Source organism: Castor canadensis, chromosome 12 (genome assembly GCF_047511655.1).
Source record: "Castor canadensis chromosome 12, mCasCan1.hap1v2, whole genome shotgun sequence".
In the NCBI taxonomy this organism is placed as follows: Eukaryota; Metazoa; Chordata; class Mammalia; order Rodentia; family Castoridae; genus Castor; species Castor canadensis.
The window spans coordinates 109,675,964-109,702,834 of NC_133397.1; the positions used below are offsets into that span (position 1 = coordinate 109,675,964).

Consider the following 26,871-nt stretch of genomic DNA (forward strand, 5'->3'; position numbering starts at 1 on the left):
CTCAAGTGCTCCTTTTGCCTCACCTCCAGAGGGCTGAGATTACAGGTATATACCATCATGCCAAGCATAATTGTAAATTTTAAAATGTTTGTACGAATTGGACCTCAATTAAATTTCTACATTGCTATAATAAGAGTATAAAACTTAAAAAAAATCTTACTTTGTGGCTGCTGTACAAAATTACTGCTTGTGACAATAACTATTCTCTGGGAGTTATTTTTTCCTGAATGAAGTACAACTCACAGATCTTCCTGAATGTTGCAGGAAACCGGGGCAATGAGAAAGTAAGTGATAGTTAAGAAAATAAAATGTGCAAATAATGATAGCAATCATTTTCTAAGTAGGTACCTCAACTAATAAGATGTTCTACTACATTTCAGATAGTCTTAACCAATTACCAATTCCAGGAAAAATAATGAAATAGCTATAAGGTAATATTTTATTATTTATTTAAAAGGTCCCACATAAACATGTGCAATTTCTATCCAAATAATCAGAGGACTGCTAGTTTAAAATAAATTTCTGCATGAATACGGATATGCCTTAAGGAAATCTGATATTTCAAACCTAATTTTATGTAGAAAATAAGTTAGTGGACTAGTATTTTTTTTTTTTTTTTTTGGCAGGACTGGGGTTTGAACTCAGGGCCTCGAGCACTCCAGGCTTGAGACACGCCCCCTGCCATGTGGATCACTTATTATTATGAAGCATTCATTTTACTTTTCCTAAGGATTTAAATACCTTTTTATTTACAAATTGCTGACTTAGAAACAGTATTAACATCTTTGATGTTTACTCTTCCATTAGGACGCCTGATGCTAGGGTAAACTGAAGGATACATTGTCCCCCATCTATTGTAGTACAATGTGTAACCAACAGGCGTACAGCAAACTTTTCTTTCCAAACTAACTTCACTACAGTAGAGTTCATTTAGCCGAAGTAGTTCTCCAGGAACTCGTGGTATCAAGCCACAGCCAACTCATGCTAAGTACATCACTGTAACCAGTTATTTCCAAAAATCTTTACCAAGGACCAAGCGCAGGAAAAGAATCCTCGTTAAAAGACAAAGTGACCAAATTCTAAATGAGTTTCTGTGCAGCTACGGTCAATGGTAACGATTTGGGGACCCTTTTCTGGTAGAGACAGGCTTTTCAAATTTATGCCTTGTATTTATAATTTGAAAAAAAACATTAAAATTTTTACGCATGGTTTTCTAGCTAGGACTTTTTAACCGTTGGATATGTTCTAATTAAATGCCGGACTCTACCTTTCCCGGCAAGAGCGGGGATGCGGCTCGAGGGCGAGCCCGCTCCCAGGCGGTTCCTGCACCTGCCTTGGGGGTGACTGTAACCATAGTAACGCCCCGGAAAACGCTGCCAAAAAAAAAAAAAAAACTACTACTCATTTGCACCTCCCTTATATTGTGCAGCAAAACCGCCGTCGCTTTCCATATTACTAATTTCTCTTTTTCCCCAGCGTTTGTCAAGGCTGGAGATTCTTTTACCTCACAAATGTTTATGCGAGAAATAGGAAATTTCAAAGTCACTATGGAGACCACCTACTCCGCCTCGAATGACGAGGGGGCACAGGAAGCGGATAACGTAAACGCGCCGCCAGGCTCGGAAAGCCATTAACATTGTTCGGGCCGTTAAGGCGGTTGGCGGCAACTCGTCGACTGGCGGCGGTTGCGTCGCGGCCCGAAGCGTGACTCGACGCACGCTCCCTCTAGGCTCCTCCACTCACAGAGTCGCAGTCGCGGCGGGGGCGGGGCGGAACTACCGCTCCCACAAGGCTTTGCGCGGCCAAGACGCTTTACAATAGAAGCTCGGTTGGAGAGGCCTGCGGAGAGGCGCCGGAACTGCCGCTTCCGGCATGTTCAGCTCAGCGCGGCGAGCGGCGGACAAATGGAGGACGGGAGAGAGACTCCAATGCCCAGCGGGCCGTGCGCGGTCGGCGCTTGCGCCATGCGCGGACGGGGGGGCGGTCGGGCCATTTAAATGTGTGTTTGTGGGTGAAATGGCTGCGCAGGTCGGAGCGGTGCGCGTAGTACGGGCGGTGGCGGCGCAGGAGGAGCCGGACAAAGAGGGGAAAGAGAAACCCCATGTTGGGGTCTCGCCGCGGGGAGTGAAGCGGCAGCGCCGAGCAAGCAGTGGGGGGTCTCAGGAGAAGCGGGGGCGGCCGAGCCAGGACCCCCCTCTTGCTCCCCCTCACCGGCGGCGTCGCAGCCGCCAACATCCCGGGCCGCTGCCGCCAACGAATGCTGCCCCTTCGGTCCCGGGCGCTGTTGAGCCCTTGCTCCTGCCGCCTCCGCCGCCACCGTCGCTGGCACCCGCGGGGCCCGCTGTCGCCGCCCCGCTGCCGGCCCCAGGCACCTCGGCCCTCTTCACCTTCTCGCCCCTGACGGTGAGCGCGTCCGGGCCCAAGCATAAGGGCCACAAGGAGCGACACAAGCACCACCACCACCGCGGCTCGGATGCTGACCCCAGCGCCTGCGTTGCGGGCGATCTGAAGCACAAGGACAAGCAGGAAAACGGCGAGAGGACTGGAGGAGTGCCTCTGATCAAGGCCCCCAAGAGAGGTGAGAGCAAGGCGAACTGGTCAGGCTCGGGCTCCAGGGCGGACTCGGTCCCATGTCCCACCCCTTTAGGACTTGAACGATACCAAGCCCCTGCTAATCTTCCTGCTGCCCTGCTCCCCCCTGCGCCCACTGGGCTGGACTCTAGATTTCACACCGGTGACACAGTGTGACCTACTTGAGGCTTCTCTCTCCGAGGCCCGAGCTGTCAGTTACCAGCCAGCCCCTCGCCAGTTCCCCCCCCCACCCCCGGAGCCTCGCAACGTTTGTTTTCAAATTCCGCAGGGCTTCCGCGCCGCGCGGTCCTTGGCGTTGGGTTTAGGAGGTGGGGTACCGAAGCCTGCGCTGGTGAAGAAAAGGCTGGGCACGAAAATCCCTTCTCCCTTTTAGTACTTTTTCCTACCTCCCTGCTCCAAAATATCCTTGGGGCTGGAGAGTTTGAATTCTTGCACACCTAACTGGTCGCCTTAGCTTATGCAAGCTAAAAAAAAAAAAATCCAACACAGTTTTTCTTTTTTATCTAGAGCAAAAAAATCGCTTTAAAGTTTTTATATTGGCCCTTTTGATCCTCAGACTAGGAATTAGGAAGGTTTTCTCTCTTTTTGGATCCTAGGCCACAGTGCCTCTGAAAAGAGCGAAGTGTGCAGTAGGTAGCAGGGAGGCACTGGTACCAGTTGCATTTTATTCTGCCAGCACAGTTTGAGGGGCTATGTAATTCCAGTAACCCTCAAGAGATATTTAATCCAGAAAATGTAGGACCATCTAATTAATTGTGGGTTCTAGAGAAATTAGGTTGGCCGAAATGGATGCTTTCCTATTGGCAAATACCTGTAACATTTATTTATATTCTTTGTGGAAGAAATGAGGGGATACTTTTGACTATATCGTTGGCTTGTACTTTGTATATGATTTTATGTAATTTGTTTTGTCTTCTCAGGAAGAGTTCAGGATACTTCTATGTATCTTACTACTGAGTCAGCTTGGTTATTCGTGTTAATGAACCAGTCTTTCAATCTAAAGTTTGGAGAGTTTTGCACTCTCCACATATTTGGTCTTAAGGCCAACCTGTGTGTGTGTGTGTGTGTGTGTTTGAGGTACAGATAGGAATTACATCTTTCTTTGGTGGTATCCAGATCTCATCCCAGGAATAGAACTTGTGGCAAGCTGACAGGACTGCCGTTTTCCACCACCAATATGATGATTATATTGCTCTCTCTTATTTTCACTCTTATTCCCCCACCCTCTTATCTATGTGTGTGTGTATCTCCAAAAGAACTAAAGGAAATCTTAGCAGTCATTTATTTTAAATTTATGTTGTAGAGGAGGAAATCAAGGCCCCAAATAGTGAAGAGATACAACTAAATCAACTCACAGTACCATTTTTTTTTGTTTTTTAGTGAATCATCAGCATAATTCGAAGTACAATGCAGACTTCTGAATCCCAGCTCAGGCTCTATCTCCAAGCTGCATGAGTTTGCTGTCTTGTTACTCATTCTCCCGCTTCGTCACTTACCTTTCTCCTGTGCTTGACTTTAGAGTGGTAGCAGTTGACTAAAAATCAAGGCTCTCTGACTTCCCTCCTTCAATGGGGCATAGTGGCAGTGACATGTACTTTTCTGAAGGTAATATAGGCCCTATGCTCTTTAAAAACAATCAAAAAAAAAATGAACAAAAGCAAGATTTTAATCCAGTCTGATGGATAGATTTCCTGATAATGGAAATGTTCTATATCTATGCTGTCCAATATGGTAGCCATATGTAGCTGTTGAACAGACTTGAAATGTGGCTAGTATGTCTGAGAACTTGATTTTTAAAATTTTATTCTCATTTATAATTGGCCACATATGGCAAGTGGCTACTGCATTAGACAGCACAGCTCTAAACATTTGAAGTTTGCCAATATGTGAAGAGAGAAATGGGTTAAGATCAGGCCCATTTTAACTTTTGGCTGAGGGATTATTTATTGGATGATATTTTCTGGGGGGGGGGGGGCTGGGCAGACTCCCTGGTTAGAAACATTTGGGAAAAATGGTATACTGTAGTATTCCAGATATCTGACATGCACTGGCATTGATGATCTGAAACCCATACAAAAAACATACTGGTTTAACATTGTTTAGTCCAAGCTTCTGCACAGTTTAATACACACCTCCCCCCCCCCAGTATATTTACTTTTGTTACCCTCCTGTGCAGGAGGCATGGCTCTAGAGAGTTCATTTGAATTTAAATTGTGGCTCTACCACTATTGTGTGACCATGAGCAAATTACTTTAACCTCTCTTCAATTTCAGTTTCCTGTCTGAAAAATGGGGTGGTAATATTTCATTTATATTGTGGTTATATGGATTGAATGAGGCAATGTATGGAAACCTTTTAAAATAGTGTGTGACTCATGTAGGCATTTACTTAAAACTAAGATTAATAAGGATAGTGGGTCGATTCTTGTTATTTACAGAGCATTGTCCTCCCTGTGTGCCTGTCCTCAGATTTTTAGAAACTTTTAACTTTTTGTTTGAGATAATTATAGATTCATAGAAAATTGCAAAACTAGTAGCTAGGCCCTTACCTTTCACCAGCTTTCTCCAGTGGCTACATCTTATGTGATATATAATACTAACATCTGGAAATTGACATTGGTACAGTATGTATGTGTAGTTCTGTGTCATTTTACCACATGTGTATTAGTGCAGCTACCACTGCAATCAAGGCACAGAACTATTGCACCTCTATAGAGATCTGTCTTAGGTTATCCCTGTATAGCTGTAGACATGCCCTCTGTCTCTCCACCCTTCCTACCATCCCTTCCCCCATGCAGCCACTAATCTCTTCTCCATCTCTATCATTTTGTCACTTTGAGAATATTGTATAATGGAATCATGCAGTATGTATTCTTTTGAGCTTGGCTTCTCTCACTCACCATGATGTCTGAGATCTGTCCACGTTGTATATATTCATTAGCTTTCTCCTTTTCATTGCTGAATAGAATTTCATAGTATGGATGAAATGGTTCCCTTATTGAACTAGCCACCTACTGAAAGACATTTTGATTAGCTCTTAGTTTTTGGTAGTACGACTAAAATTTCTCTGAACATTCCTGTTCAGGTTTTTGTTTAGCATAAAGTTTTCATTTCTTTGGGGAATGTGATTGAGGTCATATCATAAGTATATGTTTAAAGTTTATTTTTACCATGTTGCCATACTGTTTTCTAGAGTGTACCATTTTAAATTCCCAGCAGCAATGTATGAAAAATGAAGTCCCTCCACATTCTTGACACTGTCTGTTGTTGCTGTTTTTATTTTAGCTGTTTCAGTACATGTACAGTAATACCACATCATGGTCTCATGGCTAATGACATTAACCTATGCTTCATGTCACAATTTGCCATTTATATATCCTTGCCAGTAAAATGTCTCAATGTCTTTTGCCCATTTTTTAATTAAAGGTTTTTCTTTTTATTGATGTGGGGTTTTGAACTCAAGGCCTTGCACTTACTGAGCAGGTGCTCTACCACTTGAGCCATGCCCTCATCTGCTTTTGCTTTAGTTAGTTCTTGAATAGGGAAATAACTAATTTATGCCTGGACTGCTGTGTACACTTCTCAGGTAGCTGGAATGAAAGGTGCAAGCTGCTCTGAGCCTTTTTTTTTTAAATTGGTTGAGATGTGGTTTTGTGAACTTTTTGCCTAGGCCGACCTCAAACTGTGATCCTCTTGATCTCTGCCTCCTGAGTAGCTAGCATTACATGTGTGAGTCACTGGGTCTGGCCAAATTGCTTATTTTTTTATTGTGTTTTGAGAATTTTTCATTGAGAATTCTTTATATATTGCAAATATTTTCACCGTGTATTCCTTGTTTTTTCATCATCTCAGTGTGATTTTTCACACAGCATAAACAAAGGAAAAGCTTTAAATTTTGCTGAAGTTTAATTTATTGACTTTTTTCTTTAATTAATCATTCTTTTGGTGCTATTTTATTTTCCTAAAAGGTTTATCATTTTATATTTACTTTTAGATCTAATCCACTTGAGCCAGTTTTACAGGTGTGTGGCTCAGGTTTACAGTTCTTTTTTTTTTTTGGTCTGTGGATATTTAATTCATGTAGCACCTTATTTTTCTTCCATTGAATTGCTTTTGCATCTTTATCAAAAATCAGTTACACTGATGGGCATCATGAAACACATGTGTAATCCCAGCACATTGGAAACAGGAAGATTGCATGTTCAAGGCCAGCCTGTGTGACATAGTGAGTTCCAGGCTAGCCTTGGCTACGTAGTAAGAGCCTGTCTCAACAGCAGAAACCCAAACAACAACAATAGTGAGTTTACTACCTGTTTTTGTACAACTGGTAATATTTTTTTTACATTTTAAAGTTGGGAAAAAACCTCACAACACATGAAAATCATATGATACCGAATTCAATGTCTACAAATAAAGCTTTATTGGAACACAGCTCTATTTATTCATACATATTGCCTTCGGTACTTTTGGCAACATAGTACAGAGTAGGAGTAGTTAGACAGAGACCACGTGGCCTGCAAAGCCTGCTCTCTGGTTCTTTGCAGAGAGAGTTTGGCAACCTGAGTTCAGTTAGGAAGCGTGTTCTTGCACCTCAGCCCAGTAGTACTCAATCCAAATTTATGTGTGTACTAATCACAAACTACTACCAACGCACACATTTGGAGTTGCTCATAAATAGTTGAGACAAAAATTGAATTTGTAAATGCTAGGGTTAATTTGCTTCATCTGTAAAATAGGAAGTAAAGCAGTTTTCAAAGAGGTTGAAATAACATGCTTTACATTTTCTAGTTCATGGTAGAACTGAGTATTGAACTCAGTTTTTTTTGTTTTTGACTCATTGCGTAGTTGGCTTTTCTCTTTCTGTTGTGCATATTGGGATTTAGGTTAATAAAGAGATATTAAAGGTTTGGTGTGGTGGTGCACTCCTGTGATCCCAGCACTTGGGAGGCTGAGGCAGGAGTATTGTGAGTTTGAGGCTGGCTTGGGCAAAAGGCCCTGTCTCAAAAAAAAAAAACAAAAAAACAAGAATGATCTGGAAACACTTGATTGTTTTTGGTGATAAAAATGGAGAATTATTGGGATTATAATGATGAGACTTGAAAGAGGCAGATGATGTTATTTATCAGAACAATAACTTCAGTACTGATTTTTTTCCCCTAGTCCCGCAAAAAGAGGCAAAGATACCTTTAAGTAAGGCACAAAAACTTTTCTGTAGTGTACGTGAATGCCTTTGTGAGTGTGCAGAACTATGCAGTGAACGTTAAGCAAAATATTTTTGAGTAAAGAAATACTCCCTTTATTGGAGATTCTTTCAGACCTCAAGTGCATTAATTGTAACTGAATAATCTTAGTTGATTAGTTGATTATGATAACACTTAGTTGATTAGTGTCACAGGTAGGGCGACAGAGGAAGCAGAAAGGGAGTGGAGCAGAATGAGGTGAGCTTTGGAGTAGCCGGTGAGCGTTTGACTCTTGCCTGTCACGTGACTTGCTTGTGGCCAGGATAAGTTCCGTGTTCGTCAGGAAGCTTCCCTTCTCCATTTCCCGGCTTGCTGGGGGTTCAAATGAGGGTTCCTAGCAGGCGTTTGGTGCATAATAGTTGCTCCCTTGTTTCAGAGCTGTCCCCTCTTTTTACGTGTTTACCTAGTTCTAATGAGATATTCCAGAATTACTGTATTTCAAGCATTGTTACAAATACTTTCATTGTGATTAAGATAATCAAGATGATAACTTGTATGTCAGTATGTGATGAGGGCCTCATACTCATTGTCTCATTTAATTCTCATAACAACTTCATGAGATAGACACTAGTGTTATTCATATTTTAAGATGAGATAATTGAGGTTTAAGGAAATTTTGAGCTTTCCCAGAAACCTTAATAAGCAGTAGAGCTGAGACGTTAATCTCAGCATAGCTGTAAAACACCTGCTTGTATCTTTAAAAGCACACTCATAGTAGTTAACATTTATCGAGTATTTGTTATGTTCCAGGACTATGCCAAGTACTCAATGTGCATTTTTCATATACTCTACATACTGATCTCATGAGAAGTACGTACTGTTTCCCCCCATTTTACCAATGAGAAATAATGAGGCATAAAGATAATACCATGCAGACTGGAGGCGTGGCTCAAGCCACAGAGCACCTGCTTTGCAAAGCTTGAAGCCCTGAGTTCAAACTCCAATCCCACCAAAAAAAAACAACAAAAAACAAGCAAAAAACTTATTTTATATTAAATTGGAAAAGATATGCTGTCTTGTTCGTTGTTGGTAGGAATGAAAAATGTTACAGATATTTTGGGAGACAGTTTGGCAGTATCTTATAAAACTAAACATACTCGTAGTACATGATCCAGCAGTCACACTCCTTGGTTTTACCCAAAGGAATTTAAAACTTATGTCTATACAGAAACCTGAAAGGGGGGTGGGTGGGAGGTGACTGGTGGATGGTTCAAGTGGTAGAGTGCTTGCCAAGCAAGTTTGAGGCCCTAAGTTCAAACCCCAGTACCACCCAAAAACAAACAAAAAACCTTGGATGTGAAAATGTATAACTTTATTCATAATTTCCAAAACTTGGAAGCAACTAAGATGTTTTTTAGTAATTGAATGGATAAATAAACATCCAGTCAATGGAACATTATTCAGCTCTAAAAACAAATGAGCTATCAAATCATGAAAAATCAGCAAGTAACAATAAGTATATATTATTACTAAGTAAAAGAAAGCCAGTCTGAAAAGACTACATATTGTGCAGTTCCAATTATATGACACCTTGGAAAAAGCGAAACTATGAAAGAAAAGATGAGCGATTGCTAGTGATGGTGGCAGAGGGAGTTATGAGTAGGCAGATGACTGAGGATTTTTAGGGCAGTGAAACTACTCTATGTGATAATAAAATAGTGAGTTCATGTATAGAATACAGCACCAAGTGAATCCTAATGTGACAGTGAACCCTAGTTGACAAGGTCTGTCAGTATATGTTCATCAGTTGTAACAAGTATTCAACCCTGGTGGGCATGTTGATAATACAGGAACTGCTCATGTATAGGAATGGGGATGTATGGGAAATCTTTATAATTTCCTCTCAGTTTTGCTGTAAACCTAAAACTGCTCTCAAAAAAAAAAAAAAAAAAAAAAAAAGTCTTAACTGGTGTGTTGCATGCCTGGAATCCCAGGAGACTAGGGCAGGAGGATCACAAGTCTGAGGTTGGTTTGGGGTTGCATAGCAAGACATTGTCTCAAAACCCTTTTTATTTCCAGAAATAATTTCAGTCCTTTATTATAGTTAATAAGATGCAAACAATTATAATTGTTTTGCTTTTGCTTATCCACCATGATATTTAGGAATTGAAGGTAGAATTCCAAGTACAAGAATGGTATTACAAATTTAAGTTTTGTAATATGGGATGCTAATTTTCTTTTTGCTTAATGAAAAACTTAGAGTAGTATGATATGAAATAAATTATGGTATTTAACATTAGCAAATGTGAGAATTTGATAGTGTCATGTATTAATGTAGGTATAGTTTAATGACCTAAAGACAGCCAACAAGTAGTTTTTCAAATCAATGTTTGTATTTTCCTTTACATTAAATCTCACAGTTTGATATGTGAATGCTTCCTTAATACAGAGTAGTATAACTTGGCTTCTTTTCCGTAAAGAACTGACGTCAGGGCTCTGATATAGCTCAGTAGTAAAGTATTTGCCTAGGATGTGCAAAACCCTGGGTTCAGCACCTGGTATTGCAAAAATAAAACCAGAAAACAAACAAAACAAAAAACCCCCAGCAAAACTGATGTAAATAAATTGTCCCTTTTGCATTGTGGGAAAATACTCAAAATGTGACTTCCCAAATTCCTTATTGAAAAAGTAAAACACTCTACTACAGAAATGGAAAGATTGTGAAGCCTTTAGACATTAGCTTTTAAATAATGTTTTAAAACTCAAGGCAAGGCAATTGGTATTTTTCTAATAAGGCAGTAATGGGGAACTTTCTGCAATAACCTTCAGTAACCTGTGGGTACTTATGCCATTCTCAATTAGTTGCTACCATAGTGATTTAAGAATAAATTTTGTTTATTCATGGAAGTTCATTAGCAGGTATTAGATGAGTGGTCTCAAATTTTTCCTTAAGGCAAGTTTTCTGTATTTCTGCCTTAGAAAAGAGTCAACTTTAAAAAGAATCAGTGTTAGTGAGGAGATAGATTAAAATTTATTTCATATTATCTTGTTGGTATAAGAGATTTCAGTCAATCCCCCCGTACCCTGTGCTACTGGGGTTTGAACTCAGGGTTTTGAGCCACTCCACCAGCTCTATTTTTTGTGATGGGTTTTTTCCAAGATGGGGGCTTGCACCTGTTTGCCTGGGCTGGCTTTGAATGGTGATCTTCCTGATCTCTGCCTTCTGAGTAGCTAGTATTACAGGAGTGAGCCATTGATACCCAGCAGGTTGCAATCAATTATGGCTCTTTCATTTCACTGTACAGTCTTTTTTTTCTGAGATGGGCTATGTTGTACTAATTGAATGATTTTCATGTAAATGAGTTTGGGAACAAAACACACAGAAACTTGGCTATGTTAGAAATACCACTGGTAAGCTGATAGTAATATAAAAAAAAGTGTGGGACAGTTGAGGTACTTTCTTCTTTGTGTTAATTTCAGTGGCAGACCCAGGTCACAGTTCCATCATCTGCATATCAAATATCTCCACTAAAGCTTAAAACAAGATCTATTTAGGGATATTTTTTCTTTTTCTCTGTGAAACTGCTAAAAGATTTAGTAGAGAGTAATTAGATGACTTTTAAAATTGTTCTAACCTTTATTTTATTTAATGACATTTAGTTGTTTGAAAGAATTGCCTCAATTACTGACTTGATATTGTGGAAAGCATTTAGATTAATTTTATTTGGTATAAAATGTAAATGACTTACTATTGTAGCCAAATCTCAACGATTTACTTGTATATCGAATAAAATATTGACTGCATTTGTTTCTTACCAGTTTAAGCAATCTGGCTACATATTTTGATGTCTAATCTCAGTGTAATTACAAAAATGTTTGTAAATGAAGAGTTTTCTTTTTGTTTAAATTTGGAATGCTTCACAAAGTCATGTGTCAGCTTGTGTGGGGGCATGCTAATACTCTGTCATGTCAATTTTAGTATATGTGCTGCCTAAACAAGCACTTTTTATTGTTCTTAAGAGCAAGTTTTAAACACAGTAAAAGTTATTTGGTATCTATCCTTTAAAGTCTTTGACTTGAATTGTAAAATATTTTCTTCAGAAGGTTTTTATAACTGCTGTAAAGTTTGGTGATCTGGAGTGATTTTATATAGAGCACTGAAACTATCATATTTATTTACATGTTATACTAAGTAAATTCTTTCCTATAAAATTTATTGAACTTGTTCTTCCCAGAGCTAATAATAGGATCAACTGGAGTATCTGTATTAACTCTGAATTACTTGAATTACATCAGAAATACTGTTGTTTGATGGATAAATTCTGTACAGTAAATGCTAGACTATGCTTGAAGATTGGTTAGGACTATACTTGCCATTTAATCCTGAAGATTTCTTGCTAGATATATTTTCCAACTAGTAGTAGGTGAGAGATGCCATTCTATCTTGGGCTTGTCAATCCATGATAATTGTTTAAAAATTAAAAATTAGTTTTTAAATTATAAAAGTAATATGTTTATTATAGAAAATGAGAAAGCACAGGTAAGCAAAAAGAAGCTAGACACTTATAATCCTATCACCCATAGATAACTACCACTAATGCCTTGGTGTATAGTTCCAGAAAATTTTGTGTGTTCTTCTCTCTTTAGGTCTTTGCTTTTCTCTGGAATATTTTCCCCTAGGCCTTCCTATGCCTGTCACTTACTATTTAGGACTCATTCTAAATGTCACCTCTCAAAAAAGAGCTTCCCCAACATCTAGAGCAGCCTACTTAGCACTTATCACCTGGTAGTCAGCACCATATCCCTAGTGTCCAGAAGTGCACTTGGCACATGGTGGGTACTTAAATGAATGAACGTTTAATATAAAAATGGAATGAGAATATATATCTGTTAAGTGCTCTGGAAAAAAAGGTAAGATATACACTCCTGACCTTAGATTGCTTACTTTCTAGGGCAGATAAAAAATTAAATATGAAATAGCGTGGAGTGGGACAAGTACTGTTACAGGAGGAGTACATGCTACATGCTTACTTAGATGTGGAAATTGTTATAGTAAGCTTCCTAAAAGAGTGACAGTGTAAAAATTTTGTAAGTTTGTAATTTGTGTGTTGGTTCTTTTCATCTATAATTTATAATTCATAAGAGTTGGGTAATGGAATATATAACTATCAGAATTTAGTCAGTTCCCTACTAGACATTTAGAGGATTCTGTTTTTGTTGTTTTAAATAATACTGTCACTGTATATCTTTGTAGATCCTCAGTTATTTTCTTAGGTAACTGACTTGGAAGTGGAATTTCTGGGTCTGAAGATTTATATATACTTTTCAGGGCTTTTGCTCCATATCACCAGATTGTCTGCCACAAATGTTCTATCAGTTAATACATCCAGCAACAATATCTGAGAATGAGCCCTCCAACTGCTCCTTCCCCATGATTCACTCCCCTACCCCCCAAAGCATGCCAAGTTGTTAGGTAAAAATGGTGTCTTAATTTAATGGCTTCATCTACCTTTGATTCACCTATGTGTACTATACTGACAGCAAATTATGAGATATGACAAGCTTCAATTTAGATGATTTTGTTAGGGTTACTGAACAAATATACAGTAATGATACATATGAAATTATTTGGTATTTCTTTTAGTTTTGACAGTTATATTATTGGCTTTTTTTTTCTTTTGTGGTGCTTGAGGATTGAGCCCAGGGCCTTGCATATGCTAAATAAGTGGTCTCTACCACTGAATTATATCCCCAAGCCCCTCATTATCTAGCTTTTAACATAATTTTCACCCCAGAATGTTATTGTAATTTAAGATCTTTTGTCTCATTTATTTCTAAAGATGTTTGTTGTAGTGGCAGATTCTTAGAAATTGAGAAGAGGCTATTTAATTTGAGATCAAGTACCTTAAGAAGCTTGTATGTTGACACCAGTCCTAGCAACTAACTTCTTTTTAATTATTGTGGCCAGAAACACCAGATGAAAATGGTAAAACCCAGAGAGCTGATGATTTTGTCTTGAAGAAAATAAAGAAGAAAAAGAAAAAGAAACACCGAGAAGATGTGCGAGGAAGACGTCTTAAAATGTACAATAAGGAAGTACAAACCGTCTGTGCTGGCCTGACCCGCATCAGTAAAGAAATTCTCACCCAAGGACAAATAAATAGCACTTCAGGAGTTAATAAAGAGTCCTTCAGGTATCTGAAAGATGAACAGCTGTGCCGGTTAAACTTGGGCATGCAAGAATATCGGGTACCCCAGGGAGTACAAACACCTTTTACAACTCACCAGGAACATTCTATCCGTAGGAATTTCTTAAAAACAGGTACTAAATTTAGCAACTTTATTCATGAGGAACACCAGTCCAATGGTGGTGCTCTTGTCCTTCATGCTTACATGGATGAACTCTCATTTTTGTCTCCAATGGAGATGGAGAGATTTTCCGAGGAGTTTCTTGCTTTGACATTCAGTGAAAATGAGAAAAATGCCGCTTACTATGCTTTAGCAATAGTGCATGGAGCGGCCGCGTATCTCCCAGACTTCTTGGATTACTTTGCTTTTAATTTTCCCAACACTCCGGTAAAAATGGAAATTTTGGGCAAGAAAGATATTGAAACAACAACCATTTCAAATTTTCACACTCAGGTAAGGTAAAATTATTGTTAACTTGTTTAGAAAATATAGTGTCTCACCAGTGTTTAACCTCAATCTATTGCAAAGCACACGCCTACACTCTGATAAAAATTCGTGGTGATAAAGGTACTTCACATTGTCTATTCCTGCAATTGTAAATCTTAATTGCTGAGATTTTTGGAGTGGGGCTTGATGAAGTATTTTATACATGTTATGCATCATTGCAAGTCCTTCTGGAAAACCAATCTGAAAACTAATGCAGTCTTTCACAGATCAGGTAATGGTGTGGAGGACATGATTTAGATCTGGTAGCCTTGAGGTAACTTAATAGTTAAGACATACTTTTATGTCATAATAACAAATGAGAGTGTTGGCCTGTTTATTTGCCAGGTTTTTGCTGGTTTTGTTTCTCCTCTTTCAGTAACTTGTTGGCAGTCTATCCCAGAATTATAGCCCATTCATTTATGTGACTTGGGAGTGTCACTAGGGAGACCGCCATAGCCTCTGCTCCTTTTTCGTATGCACCGTTGTAGGTGAAGACATTTTCTGAAGCCTTGCTTGGGCAGCTAGGCTTAAGTCAGCAGGGAAACCTTGCCTTCCCAACCAGTTTTTAACCAAACATTTTTTTTCCAGTGAAGTTATTTTAGGGTATTAAAAAGAAGTTAATAATGTGTCCTAGTTTTTTCTTGCTTGCTTTTCTCATAAGGATTGTGGAGATTATGGTCAGCTGCAAGTTTTCACTATATATATATTACAAATTCAAGTTTAGTGGGGACTTTCACTTTGTAGAGATTTGTGGTTATATACCCTGTTTTTTCAGGTCATCTGAATAATTTGCTGCCATTATTTTTCCCTTAAGATTTTTTTTTTAGGTACATGAACAGTTACATGATAAGACTCTCAGCTGCTTACATTATAGTGGTTTCAAGCCACTTAGATTTATCTGAACCCTCCTTTAACGTGAATCTTTTTATTGAGTCTTACCATCCATGCCTCCAGTGAGGGGAGTATCCAGTTTAGATTTATGAACTTCAGAATTTCTCTAATTGAAGTTCTCTCTGCAGTAGAGAGAGCAGGAGCAGCCAATGTGGAGAGGTCGCAAGATGGGGCTGCCCACGATGTTGGAACACGATGTGCAATAAAGGGCTTCGCCTTGGATTTTGGCCTTGTTACCACCATCAGGTACCGAAGTGCTGACTTTTGTAGTAGGTTTTCTTTTTCTTTTCTTTTTTTTTTAAAAGCAGTTTTGCCCTTTGAAGGTTAAGGGATCCTATTTTTATAAATATTGCAGAAGAGACTAAAAACAGTTCTGACCTAGTCCTTGGTCCCCGTAAGTCCCTAGTTAATAAGGAAAGATGTTGCTGAGAGCAGAGTTAACATGTCTACCACTTTTTTAGCGTAGAGAAATGCAGCAATTTTTCTCTTATCATTGATAGATCAGCAAGCAAGTCTGGGAAAAGTAAGCCAGAAGTTTGGGGAAGAAACATCCTGATTTTGTAAAGGTGACTTTTTAACTTTCGTATTGGTCTACAGTGGATCAAGTTTGTATTTTAACTGACAAGTTCCCAGACTAATTAGTCAATAAAAGAAGACATCTTGAAATATTATTCCCTGCTGATTTTTGTCCTCCAATTAATTTTTTTAAATGGAGCTGAAATTTAAATGACTGTACCAACAACTTACCTTGAGACTTACTCTGAGACTCACCTTGAGACTTACTTTGAGCTTTAGAAAATAATTACTTTTAAAGGAAATATCACATTATTGTTAGATATTAATTAGCCACATAAGAATTTTGAGGACTGTTGAATGGGTCTTGTGCTCTGGTGGTCCTGGAACTTAAATTTATTTATGAATTTTCAGCCATTGGAAGGAAATATTGGGTAGTTGAATTAGCTTATGACACCTTTAAATTTGCACCTGTAAAATCCTTGGTGGATGCTGGGATGGAAGCTCCTAGGGTAGTTCAGATTTGTTTGGTACTTCATTGTAGAAATGCCTTCACATTTGTATGAGTCTTTGAAACAACCAGGGCATGGGTAAGCACTTTTATCTGTTATCCGCTGAAGAAACTGAATCTTACGTTCATTGTTATATAGCTAGTAAGTAAAGAGTCTAGATGGAGATTGTGGTTGTCTGAACAATTTTCATACCATTTTACCATATTTCCTTCTTACCTTGGCTGTTGGAGAAGAGATTAGTGTTTTTATTTGTCTAACATTGTGGTGTTGGTAAAATTGAAGTATCTTGTTTAAAACAAAATATGAAAAGCTTTGTTATTAATATTTTTAACAAATAATTTTAGATGTTGGGAATTAAGTGAATGCCTAGTATATTTTGGAGTTTTATGTTTTATAAATCCTTATGAAATTCTGTTAACCTATAAAGTCAAGGCCTGGGTGTGGTGGCATATGCCTGAAATCCCAGCTACTTAGGAGGCAGAAGTAGGAGGATTAAATCTGAACCTTCCGCACCCCCCCCAACTGCCCTGGGCAAAAGTGCTTGAGACCCTGTCTGAAAAAAAAAAATTAAAGCAAAAAGGGATGGGGGTGTGACTCAAGTGGTAGAGCACTTATCTAGTGAGCATGAGGTCCTGAGTTCAATTCCCAATTCTGTTTCTACCCAAATAATAAATGCATTTTTTTTCTTTTTTTTTTTGTGGTGCTGAGGATCAAACTCAGGGCCTCAAGTAAGCTAGGCAAGCACTTTACCACTGAGCTATATCCCCCAGCTCATTTTTTTTTTAACCTTAGAGACAGTTAATACAAGTTACTGTTTTAAATATATGGTCATACTAATTATCTGTGACTGTATTTCAAGATAATTTATTCAGCATCTTAATTGAGAATCTAACATGTCCTGGGTACTCAGTTCCTAGAAGGACTAATTGATGAGTTCAGCCCACTGAGAGAGATGATTAAACCAGCAATTATAAGACAGTTTAAGTAACAAAGGTGTGCATAGGAAAAGCCTATTATGGAGGGAGCACAGTTTGTGGTCTTACTAACTCAGACTTGTGATTAGAAAAGGTATTTTAAGGCATGTGATACTTGAGTAGAATCACGAAAGCAGATTAATGCTTAGCTTGGTGAGAGCATTTTTAATCAAAGGGAATTAGTCTATGCAAATGTACAGAGACATTTGAGAATGTGCCATTTTCAGGGAACTGCAAATAGCTTGACAGGGCAAGAAGACATCATGTCTGTAAAAGGGACAGCTGGGGTTGAGATTGGAGGGAAGGAAGGAGGGGTTGGGGGGAGAGAGACAATATATGACCATGAGAATCAGGAGTAAGAGGGATAATCAAGAGTGTGAAGAGCTTTATATGATATGGTACACTTCTTCTTAAAGGTAACGGGGAGGAGCTATTGGTAAATTTTAGAAGGGGAGTGCTGTCAACTTATGTTTGCAAAGATCACACAGTAATGTAGAGGATGAGATTGAGTGGGAAAATGCATTTGTAAGCAAGAAAACTAGTTAGGTTACTATAGTGACCACATAGAAACAGTCCATGTCCAAAGGTATTTTCTAAGGTATTGACCCTTAGAAAAAAAAAAGAGATTTGAGAAAAGTGACAAGATAGAGATTAACTGGACTTGGTGTTGAAAAAGCTGATGTTTGTGGGGAGCAGTAGTTTGAGTTCAGTTTGAGGTATTTTGATCCTTTTTTTTGGTGGTACTGGGGTTTGAATTCAGGGCCTCAAGCTTGGTAGGCAAGTGCTTTTAGGAGATACTTTGATTCGTGTGTGTGTGTGTGTGTGTGTTGCTGGGAATCAAACCAGGGCCTTGAGTGTGCTCAAGCCCTCTACTACTAAGCTCTCTCCTAGCTATTTGAATGTGAGTTGAAGATACTCATTTAGGCTTATATTTAGAAATGTCTTAGGTTGTTGAATATATGGATCTCAGATTGCTGGAGATAATAGATGTAGGCAGTCCAGGGATAACAGTAGAATGGGAAAGAGATGAAGCGAAGGGTGGAATTTTGTGATGTACCTGCAATGTAAGTATGAGGAGCATGGGAGAGACCAATCAAAGTACAGGTAGAAGGAACATAGAATAAAAGTTTCTTAGATTTTAAGAATAATGGAGCAATAAAAATATTGCTTACCATCTGAGGGATCAAATAAGATAGGGATGGAATAGTGTTAGGTCAATCAGTTAGGAATTTTAATTGTAAAAGTTAAGACCAGGGCTACTTGCAAATCATAGGGACTTTAAATTGTGCCTTTTCTTTGGGACCTTTCTACTCAAAGTGTGCTTGAGGTATGATTTTGGCACTGCCAGGATGCTTGCTAGAAATACACTCTTTTATCAGGTCTTCTGAATTAGAATCTGCATTTTAAAAGATCGTTAAGCTTCAAGAAGCACCACTTTAGAATTGTATTCTCTACCAGAAGGAAATAGACTGTAGGTTTGTTTTGTGCAAGAAAAATGATAGCTGCTGTTGCATTTATAAATTACTGTAAACTGGGATCCATGTATAGGTGTTTTTTTCCTTTTAACATTTCATAATACTCACCCAAGGAAATAAGCTCATGATATCTATTAAAAACACCAAGCTGATCCTTATTTTATAGTTAAATTAAGTTTAACTACTGTTTAATTACTTAGCAGTTGATATAGGCTAACTTTGTGAATTTGAATTTCTAATCTAGAAGAAGATGTGTTCACAACATAATTCTGTAAGATTATCTAGGTCTAAGTTTTTAATAGTTAATGGTTAAAAACCATTTTTGAACAAAAAGTTTTAAGTGTTTGTGGAATCTGTAAGTTAATGGAGAAAAATTGGTGCTCACGTGGAAATCTGTTTTTTCCTCAGAAATAAATCTCTCTCTGAGTTCAATTACATTAGGCTTATGTTGCAGTTATAGTATTGGCTACTTTTCTAGTGGTTTTTAAAGTTTTAATTGTTACAAACTGGCAATAAGTATGCATTCCTTGGCTCCCTCTACCTTATAAAAATCCTGTGGCTAGAGGCTTGGCTCAGGTGGTAGGGTACCTGTCTAGGAAGAGCAAAGCCCTGAGTACAAACCCTAATACAGCCAAAAAAATCCTGTGACGGTAGATAAACTTACTAAAAATTACAATCTTTTACTTATCTTAAGGACTTAGAGGGTTTTAGAAAAAGGATGTGGGTATTTTCAAGTCCTTATTGTATAGATTTTGGTTGTGACTTTCCCCAAGGTAAATAATGGTAAATTTTAAAGAGGATTTTTTTTCCCCCCTCTGTCTCTCTGAATAGTATAAAATTCTATAGGTTAGGACTTAGCGAATTATAATGTGCATATAATTCAACTGAGAATCTTATTAAAATGCAGATTTTAACTTTGGAGTTCCAGGAAGGGGATTTACAGCCTGCTTTTCTAAAATGGTCTCAGTAACCAGCAAGGCCATGGGTCTGAAAAAATCTATGCATGTAAACAACTCCAAACACTAACAGTATAGAGAGGTTAAAGGGAATTGTTTCAAATGTCACTGAGACTCTTCTCGTAGTACTAATTGGAGCATGGGGGTATGTGGATGTGTGCTGGGGAAGATGGACTGGCAAAAGTGCATATTTTAAGTTGTTTTTAAAAATATTTTCTGCCAGGCTGTAGTGGCTCACTCCTGTAATCCTGGCTACTCAGGAGGCAGAGATCAGGAGGATCGTGGTTTGAAGCCAGCCTGGGCAAATAGTTTGTGAGATCCTATCTTGAAAAAACCCTTCACAAAAATAGGGCTGGTGGAGTGGCTTATGGTGGAGGCCCTGAGTTCAAGCCCCAGTACCACGAGAAAAAAAAATTCTGTGTATTTCTGATACTGAAGTTTCAATGAGGAGCATAGCCTTTTAACTTTAGGTAATAATACTTATAAGTATTATTTTTATTACTCTATAAAATGATAATGTTCTGTAGGATTGGAGTATTCAACTTTAATGTCTGTTTCAGAGAAAACAAAATATGTTATTTCCCCATTGTGTATTGAGGCAGGGCTTTGAATGGAGCTAATTTTAAGCTGTCTGATGTCTGATTGATATAATTGATTTTTTTTTTTCTACCTCGTAAGTTTCTTTTCTTTTTTGGCGGTACTGGAGCTTGAACTCAGGGCCTACACCTTGAGCCACTCCACTAGTCCTTTTTTGTAATATGTTTTTTCAAGATAGGGTCTCTCAAACTATTTGCCCAGGCTGGCTTCGAACCATGATCCGTCTGATCTCTGCTTCCTGAGTAGCTAGGATTATGTACCTGAGCCACCAGTGCCCCACTTACAATTGATATTATGTAGTGAATTGATAGTGCTAATAAATAGTGTGACTAGTAGAATGATACATAGTTTAGAGGATAACTGAATCCTTAAGGAACTCTGCACATAAATCAGTGCATTGTATAAAAAAGCAAAATAAATATTTGAAGTATAGCTGGCTTCATAAAATAAAACAGCATAAGTAAAAGTGGTAGGTTTGATTCTTTTTTTCTCTTGTTCTAAGTTCAGCTTATAATAAACTCACTTTAACCCACTCAAACTACTTTTTCACTGTGTGTTTTAAAGTGAGAATGTGTTTTCACTCACAGGTCACAAGGTTAAGAAAGTTGCTGGCTAGCTTTTTCCTTTCTGTTTTTTAAATAGTCAGCTTAAGTGGGGTTCTTCTCAAAATGTGAATTATTCAGAATAATCCACCCACCCACCCCAAACACAGGGTTTTCTTTTTTCTTTTTTTGGTGGTACTAGGGTTTAAACTTAGGGGGCTCTGTGCTTGCTAGTCAGGCACGCTACCACTTCAGCCACTTCCCCCAGCCCTTTTTGCTTTAGTTATTTTTTGGGTAGCCCACACAAGCCTCAGATCAGGATTCTCCTACCTACTGCCTCCCTTGCTGCTGGGATGAAAAGCATAGCATGTCACCACACCTAGCTATTGGTTTATGAGGAGTCCGGCTAATTTTTTTGCCTGGGTTGGCCTAGAAACTTGATCCCCTCAATTTCTACCTCCTGAGAAGCTGAAATTGCAGGTATGAGTCACCAGTGCCCTGAAACCTAGTACTTTCCATATAGTGCATTTCTAACTTGATGTTCTTATGACTGTAAAAGGTGTCTATGTTGAGGGCACGGTGGAGCTTATTTAACTCTTAAGTGTTACTGGGTAACTTTTTAAAGTTGTTTCTAATCTAAAGGACTGTGTTGACATAGAGCAATGTATATATTTAAAGGTAATTATTTACTATCTTGTAGCTGTTATATTAAATATTTTGAATGCATGCAAAGCCCAGTAGGGTTTTCGGGTAGGCGTTTTGCCTTTGGTTCTGCATTACTCAGGCTGAGTTTTCTGCAATGGTGGTGTATGTCTCCTGCTTTCACAGCAGCTTTACCGTTTTCTGTTCTTCAGTTTACTCCCTCCCTCCATGCCCTAATCCCTACACCTTGGAAAGTGCTAGGACTTGACTTGCTTTTCACTTTTAGGTGCTATTTCCAGGCCACAGTATCTCAAACTTGCCAGATTCAAAGCATAACCTGGGGTTGCTAGTTGAAAATGCATATCACAATCTCAGATTCTTCTGGAAATTCTCATTCATTAGATGTATAACAAGGTGTGAGATAAGGACCCCACGTGATTTGATTCCTATGACGTGGAAAGTTTAAGGAGTATTGCTTTGCGCCATATGCCATCTACCATTACTCTTAATTTCTTTCATTTAATTTCTAGGCACCATCTTAGAATTTCATTGTATCATAAAACTGAGATAATCTTGTCTAACCCACTACATGGATTGGTATTCATTGGGAACTTGTCTCTTAAGTTTTATAAGGTTTTCAATATTGCTTAGGAAGCATGGGCTTTTTTTTTTTTTTGACAGTACAGGAGTTTAAACTCAACTTTGTCCTTGATAGGCAAGTACTTTACCATTTGAAGCCATATCTCCCCTTTTGTTCTTGTTATTTTGGAGATAGGGTCTTGCTTTTTGTGATCTCTGTTTTCACTTCCTCCAATAGCTGGGATGACAGGCAAGTGTCTCACACTCAGCTTTTTTCTCTTGAGATGGGGTCTTAGAAACTTTTTGCCTGTGGTAGTCCTCCCAGTCTCAGCTTCCTGAGTACCTTGGGATAACAGTCATAGGCCACTGCCAGACCTCAGCTATTGGTTGAGTTGAACTCTCTCAGACTTTTTGCCATGGCCTTGAACAGTGATCCTCATGATCCCAGCCACCCAGGTTGCTAAGATAACAGGCATGAACCACTTGTTCTCCATAACACTCATTAAAACTTCATCTATAAATTTTTCCCTCATTCTCTCTTATAATACAGAAGATAGCGTAACTCCTTAAAGGTTAATCTGTCTATGTGTTTAAGATACCCTCCCTCAGCCTGCTTTGGGTTTTTAAAAAAATTGTTATTAAAATATATGCAACAAAAAACTTACCATTTTAACCATTTAAATTCAATTCAGAGTGCTGTGTAACTGTCATCACTGTCTATTTCCAGAATTTTCTCAGAATTTCCCCCAAAATTCCCAAAAGAAACTATTCATTTGCTTAGGCTGTGGTGTTTTTTGGTTTCTTTTGGTGGTAGTGGGCTTTGAATACAGGGCCTTAATAGGTGCTCTGCTACTTGAAGCATATCCCCATCTGTTTTTGCTGTAGTTAATTTTTGAATAGGATCTCCCATTTTTGCCTGGACTGGTCTGAGTATCCTCCTACCTATGACCTCCTGTGTAGCTGGGATTATGGGCTCTTGCTACCATGCCTGGCTTGTTTATTGAAATGGGATCTTACTAACATTTCTCGGCTGAGCTGGAAACTCCATCCTCCTCCTCATCTCCACCTTCTGAGTAGCTGGGATTACAGGTGTGAATCACAACACTCAACCCTTGCTTATGATCTTTAGTGGCAGTTGCACATCGCTACCTCTTAAACCTTTCCCTCTATTTCACACAAAGAAAGGTATAAATTATATTAAATGAATTGTTGGTTTCTATGTGCCTTTCATTTTTTAAAAAAGAGTAAATCTTCCTTTTTCCCCAGAAGTAAATCTTTATCCTGAATTTGTAGTTTATAATTTTCATGAATTTTTAAGTATTTTGCTATCCTGTATGTGTTTTGAGAGTCTCCAGGTAAATTGGGGTTATAGTAAGAGTAGCTAGCAACCCTGCCCCCATGGGAAATGAAGGGGCGCTGGATATGAGTGTTTACAGTGTGCCTGTTAAGGGATATTTCTATCTGGTAGATGGTCTCACTTGTCCAGTCTGTTGCCCCAGGAGACTTGTTTATCCTGGTGAACACCTATGTGGTTCTTGAGTGACCTGTGTCTAGTTTATGTCTGCCTGACCACTCCGGTACTGGGAGCCTGATCTTATATCTCTCCCCAGGGAAAATCACCCTGTGGTAGTCCCTATTTTTTTTCCCCCCTACGGTACTGGGGCTTGAACTCAGGGCCTACATCTTGAGCCACTCTACCAGTTCTTTTTTTTGTGATGGGTGTTTTCAAGATAGGGTCTCTCGAACTATTTGCCCAGTTCAAACTGTGATCCTCCTGATCTCTGCTTCCTGAGTAGTTAGGATTACAGGTGTGAGCCACTGGCGCCTGACAGTCCCTGGTTATTTTAGATGGATGGTCCAAATTCAATATAACATCCTTAATAGGAAATGCAGTAGACCCTAAATATCAGCAAGTCTCTGGTTCCAAGGAGATGCCATTGAGGAGAACCTGCACAAGTGCAGGATGCGTAGAATTCAGTGCTTGAATCATTTTTGCATAACACTGGCCACCTTCCACTAAACACATGCCATCCTTCAACACATCTAAAACTCTCACTTTATCACTTAAATTAAGTACATTGTCTTTTACCTTGCTTTTAGGCATCATTTGCTTTGTGGGAGGTAGATTTCCCCAAAATTAAGGGCAAGGAAACACTCAGCAGATCACACAAGAATTTAAACATGGGACTGACTGAGAGCTTCTCCATATCAGCTGAGCTCCTAAGGCATGTGTGGGGTTTTAACATTTTTGTGTTTGAGATTTCTTTAGATTATTTATTCGTTTAGTTTTGATGGTGCATAGTCAAAGCCATGTGTAATAAAGCCAGGAGTAAGGCAGTTTTACTGTAAAGTCAAAGATTTATTACTTACAGATCCTGGGCAGGGAGGGCATAATGAATTGGGAGATCTTCAGAGACAGCAATAAGGAGTCAGGTGTGGGGTGGAATGGGGGGAGAATGAACTCACTACAGTATGAACATAAAAAGAACATATATAACTTTTTTTTTTGTTTGTACTGGGGTTCTGAACTCAGGGCTTTGGGCTTGCTAGCTAGGCATTCTACCACTTGAGCCACACCTCTAGCCCCAACATATATAACTTTTTAAAACTTTATAAATGGATCCAGGCATGGCAGTGTACATTTGTAACTCTAGCTACTCGAGGCAGAGTTAGTGAGGCCCCATCCCAAAAACAAAAGGAAAAGGTCTGGATGTGTGGCTCAAGTGGTAGAGCTCTTGCCTAGCAAATGGGAGGACTTGAGTTGAATCTCAGTACCATCCCCCCAAAAAACCCTACTTCGTAAATAGTATATTGCATATATCATTCTGCAGATTGTTTTGGTTCAACTTTGCAACATTGTTTTCTGAGAAATACGTTGATACATTCAACGTAGGTCATTGATTTTAACTACTGTATTTAGTGTATTATATTAATCACTATTATGTTTTGGACAAGGTTGTTTACAGTTTTGGTTTTTTTTCCCCAGTAGTGGCAATTGAACTCAGGGCCTCACACTTGCTAGGCAGTTGATCTATTACTTGAGCCACACTCCCAGCCCTTTTTGTTTTAGTTGTTTTTTTTTTTTTCAGATGAGGTCTCAGGCTGACTTTTGCCTAGGAGGACCCCCGAGTATTTGGGATTACAGGCATGGACCACCATGCCAGGCTTGTTTATAGTTTTGCAGTATGATGTTACAATAAGCATTTATATAAATGTCTGTTTATCCACATGTATATCCTGGAATTTCTATTTGCTTTCAGGATTCCATAACTATTGCTTGGATTCAATGACTCAGAAAGACCTCACATGCAGCCTTTGTTTTGTTACAACATTTGGTTAGTAGTTTAGATAGGTATGGAATTCTAGGTTGGAGGTCATTTTCTTCAGATTTACAAAGACATTGCTCTAATGTCTTTAAACTTCTAGTGTTTCTGTTAAGAAATCTAGTGTTATGATTCCTGATTGGGTATCATTTTTTTTTTCAACTTCTCTGGAAGCTTTCAGAATTTCAGAATATCAAGGATAATGTGCCTTGATATAGGTCTTTTTCATTTTATAATCTTATGAAATGGTTCAGAAATACAAAGAAATATAAATAATGATAAACAGCTGGATTCCTATCATCTAGCCCAAGAAATAAAACATTGCCAATGCATTCGAAGCCTCCACCTTTTCAATATGAAAGTATACATCCTTCCATTTGGGTACATTTTTCTACAGTATGAACATTAAAACTATAACTTTTAAAACGTTGCAGTATATTGCATATATCATTTTTTTTCTCTTCCTCCATCCCTCTCTCCCTCCCTCCCTTATTTCTGTTCTTTTCCGTTCTTTATTTTGGTGGGGATTGAATCCAGAGCCTCTCAAAGCTGGCTAGGCAAGCGCTTCACTATTGAGGTATGTCCCCCAGCCCTTCTTAATGTTATTTCTTTGTTAATTTCCTTCCTTGGGCTTTTACATTACTCTCTTTTTTTTTTTTGTGGGACTGGGATTTGAACACAGGGCTTCATATTTGCAAAGTAGGTACTCTATCACTTGAGTCACACTTTCAGCCCTCATTGCCTCTTTTTTCCTGAAATTTTTATTAGTTGTACCTTAGGCCTCCTGAGTGATGTGTAACTTACTTTGGTCTGACTGTCTGTCTGTCTGTCTGTCTCTCTCTCTTAGACTAGCCCAGGCTCGTCTCAACTCCTGTTGATGAATTCCAGTTATGTTTTGAATTTGAGAAGTTCTTTTTTCATAACTTCCTGTTATTATTTCATGGATGCAATATCCTCTTTTATGTCTCTGATGATATTAATTGTACTGGTTTTGAAATTTTCTTTGATGTTTAAGTTGTGTTCTTTTCACATTCTCTTTGTTTTAGTTCTCTGTTTATGTTGGATGTTTATTCAAAAATGATCTGGTGATTTGTTCATTATCAGTTGATGACTCAGTAGGGAATCAAACTGTATTGTTGTGAGAAAAGCTCCAAGTATCAGTATTTACAGTTCTTTATCTTTTAATTTGTACAGCTAAGAACCATCACATTTTTGCCAGGGAGTTAGAATAGGTTATATCACGTCTGCTAGAATTCTTGGAGCTGAGTTAAGGAAGGAGGTAAGTGATTAAGGGAATTTTACTTAGTCCCCTACTTTCAGTTTAGCAGCTTGCTTTCTCTTGTGCTTATACCTGATATTCTTGTGTCTGTAGTCAAAATGACTTACTTTTTCCACAAATTGATAGGGTAAGGAAAGAAATA

General features: G+C 38.6%; 1 protein-coding gene and 1 pseudogene across 1 annotated transcript in view; one reads left to right on the forward strand and one right to left on the reverse strand.

The window, feature by feature from the left end:
- Nucleotides 1–1,857: 1,857 nt before the first annotated feature.
- Rsbn1 (round spermatid basic protein 1) overlaps nucleotides 1,858–26,871 on the forward strand; it is a 46,707-nt gene continuing 21,693 nt past the window's right edge. The window contains exons 1-2 of the mRNA XM_020166347.2: nucleotides 1,858–2,578; nucleotides 13,740–14,413. Coding sequence (XP_020021936.1) covers nucleotides 1,873–2,578; nucleotides 13,740–14,413 — 1,380 coding nt within the window. The 5' untranslated portion in view covers nucleotides 1,858–1,872. The remainder of the gene's footprint in view (nucleotides 2,579–13,739; nucleotides 14,414–26,871) is intronic.
- Nucleotides 11,674–11,774, reverse strand: LOC141415234 (U6 spliceosomal RNA; annotated as a pseudogene).